The following is a 2,155-nucleotide window of genomic DNA, read 5'->3' on the forward strand; positions in this document are numbered from 1 at the left end:
GGTTGGGGAGCTGGGATTCCCACCAGCCACGGGGCAACTAAGCCCTCATGTTGCAACGACTAAGCCAGGTGCCTCAACTAGAGAAACCCGTGTGCTGCAACTAAGACCTGTCGCAGCCAAAAATAAATAAATATTATTTAAAAAAAAAAAAAGCTCAGAAGAATAAGCAAGCAGAAAACCGAATAGGTTCCGTAAGTTAGGGAATGCCTCTGCAAAGAGGGTGCTTGTCCGTGACTGTAAACAGCGTCTCCATTGGAAGTGGCTCCATTTACTGGCTGCCTTCATCTCGCTGAGCTGGACCCCAGTTCTGAGCAGTGGGTCCCCTGGGCGGGTGGAGCAGGGAGGTGGGGAAGATGCGGTTTAAAGGAGAAGCTGCAGGTTAAGAACCTTTCATGGCACCAGACACACAGTAGGTCTTCATGGGCAGGCTCCCATCTGGAAGTGAGTATAGCCTGCAGGGACGTGTGCGTGCCTTGTCAGGGGCAAACCCAAGCATTCATTCTGCTGCCCTGTATCCCTGAGAATGCCTTTACTCATTTTATTTGACAAACTACAGTATCTATCTACTCAGGACCTATCAATATCTATCTACTTGAGCGGACCATTGCTGCTCAAGTCATCTAAACTTTTCTTTTCTCAATATCTCAGAAGCTCTCTGGAGACCTCCGGATCTTTATGATCTAAGTTCTTGGCCATGTTTTCCCCAGTTCTGAGTGAATTGGGATCAGCTTTCGAGGAATCTGTGTCTAGCAGAGGAGCTGTTCGCACCTTCAAAGCACATTCACACCCACCCACCCCTTCAAGTGAGGGGCCAAGCCATCCTGGGCAGGGCAGAAACTGCCAAATGGAGCTCTGTCTCCCAGCAGACTGTTTTGGGGGTGGGGGGGTGGAGAGGGGTGGGGAGGCAGAGCCAGCAGCATCTCAGAACTCAAACAGACCAAGGAAACCAAGACCACAGAGCTCCTGCACTGCTTCAGCCAGCTCTGAGGTTCAGAAGCAAGGCTGTCTCCAAAGGGACAGTTCCAGTGCCCCAGGGATAACCACCCACATACCCTGAATTAAAGCTGACACCCCTTGAGGGGGCATTGCCAATCAAAGCCATCCACCTACAGACTGTGTACAAGCACCACCCAGAAAGCTCAGGAGAACCCTCCCCACCCCCAGACACTAGGGAATGGTCATGTAGATACCTCTGGCTTCCACCCCCCACCCCCTACTCAGTCCAGGCAGGCAGAAAAGATTTCAGTGTGTAATCTCAGCAGTGGGGAGCCTGACAAGTACACCGGGTCATTTCGATAATTACAAAGAAGTAACGGAATTTTTCGAGGATTTCCCAAGGAATGGGCTCTAGAAGCCTTCTCAGCCTGGGTACAGGAGGCCTGTGCATGATTCATGGGGATAAACTGGTTCCTTATTTTGCAGTGGGGCTCAGACCCCGCGAAAGGGAAGACCAGGCCGGAAGGGTAGAGACCTGGGTGTGAGCCCGCTCCTGCCACACTGGGGGACCCTGGGTGTGCCATGAGTATGGGTGTCCGCTCGGCATGCAGGGTCTCCCTCAGGGGGGCCCAGGCCAGCAGGGCAAGCCGGGGAGCCCCAAGTCATTTCCATTTTACAGATGAGTAAACCGGGGCTCAGAGAGGCCGAGTCACCAAGCACCCCAAGGGTCAAGGGCCAATCTCTCAAACCCAGAAGCCCTTCACTTGAAGGGAACTAAATCTGAGCCTCGGCTTCCCCCACGGAGAAAGAGAATTGGGTCTGGATAAATCTGTAACTGTCTCCCTGGGTTTCTGAGGTGTGGTCCCCGAGGCTGAGGGGGGCGTGGCGTCCTCGCCCCAGGCCGCTGGGCAGGAGGGGAGAGGGTGCAAGGGGAAGGATTCACCCCAAAGCTGGGCGGGTGGTCAGGGAAAGAACCGGCATCCGGGCGGCGGCCGGTGGAGCGGGGGAGGCGAGGTACTCACGTCTATGTTCCTTAGGATGACGCACTTGCCGTTGGTGTAAAGAAAATTGTTGCCCTTGGGGTCGCCGCCGACAATTTTGGAGACACCCCTCTCCACCTGGGGGAGGCTGGCGAACACCTTCTCTGCAGAGACACAAACGCAGCCAGGCACCTGAGGGCCAGCCCCGCGCCGGGCTGAGGGCGGAGGGGAGGGAAAAG

General features: G+C 55.0%; 1 protein-coding gene across 1 annotated transcript in view; it reads right to left on the reverse strand.

Annotated features, from left to right (window-relative positions):
* Positions 1 to 2,155, reverse strand: part of WDR1 (WD repeat domain 1) — a 40,912-nt gene that overhangs the window by 38,207 nt on the left and 550 nt on the right. Inside the window, exon 2 of the mRNA XM_010857267.1 lies at positions 1,959 to 2,080. Within this exon, the coding sequence (XP_010855569.1) occupies positions 1,959 to 2,080 (122 nt within the window). The remainder of the gene's footprint in view (positions 1 to 1,958; positions 2,081 to 2,155) is intronic.

This window comes from Bison bison, unplaced genomic scaffold (genome assembly GCF_000754665.1).
Source record: "Bison bison bison isolate TAMUID 2011002044 unplaced genomic scaffold, Bison_UMD1.0 scf7180017864379, whole genome shotgun sequence".
NCBI lineage: Eukaryota > Metazoa > Chordata > Mammalia > Artiodactyla > Bovidae > Bison > Bison bison.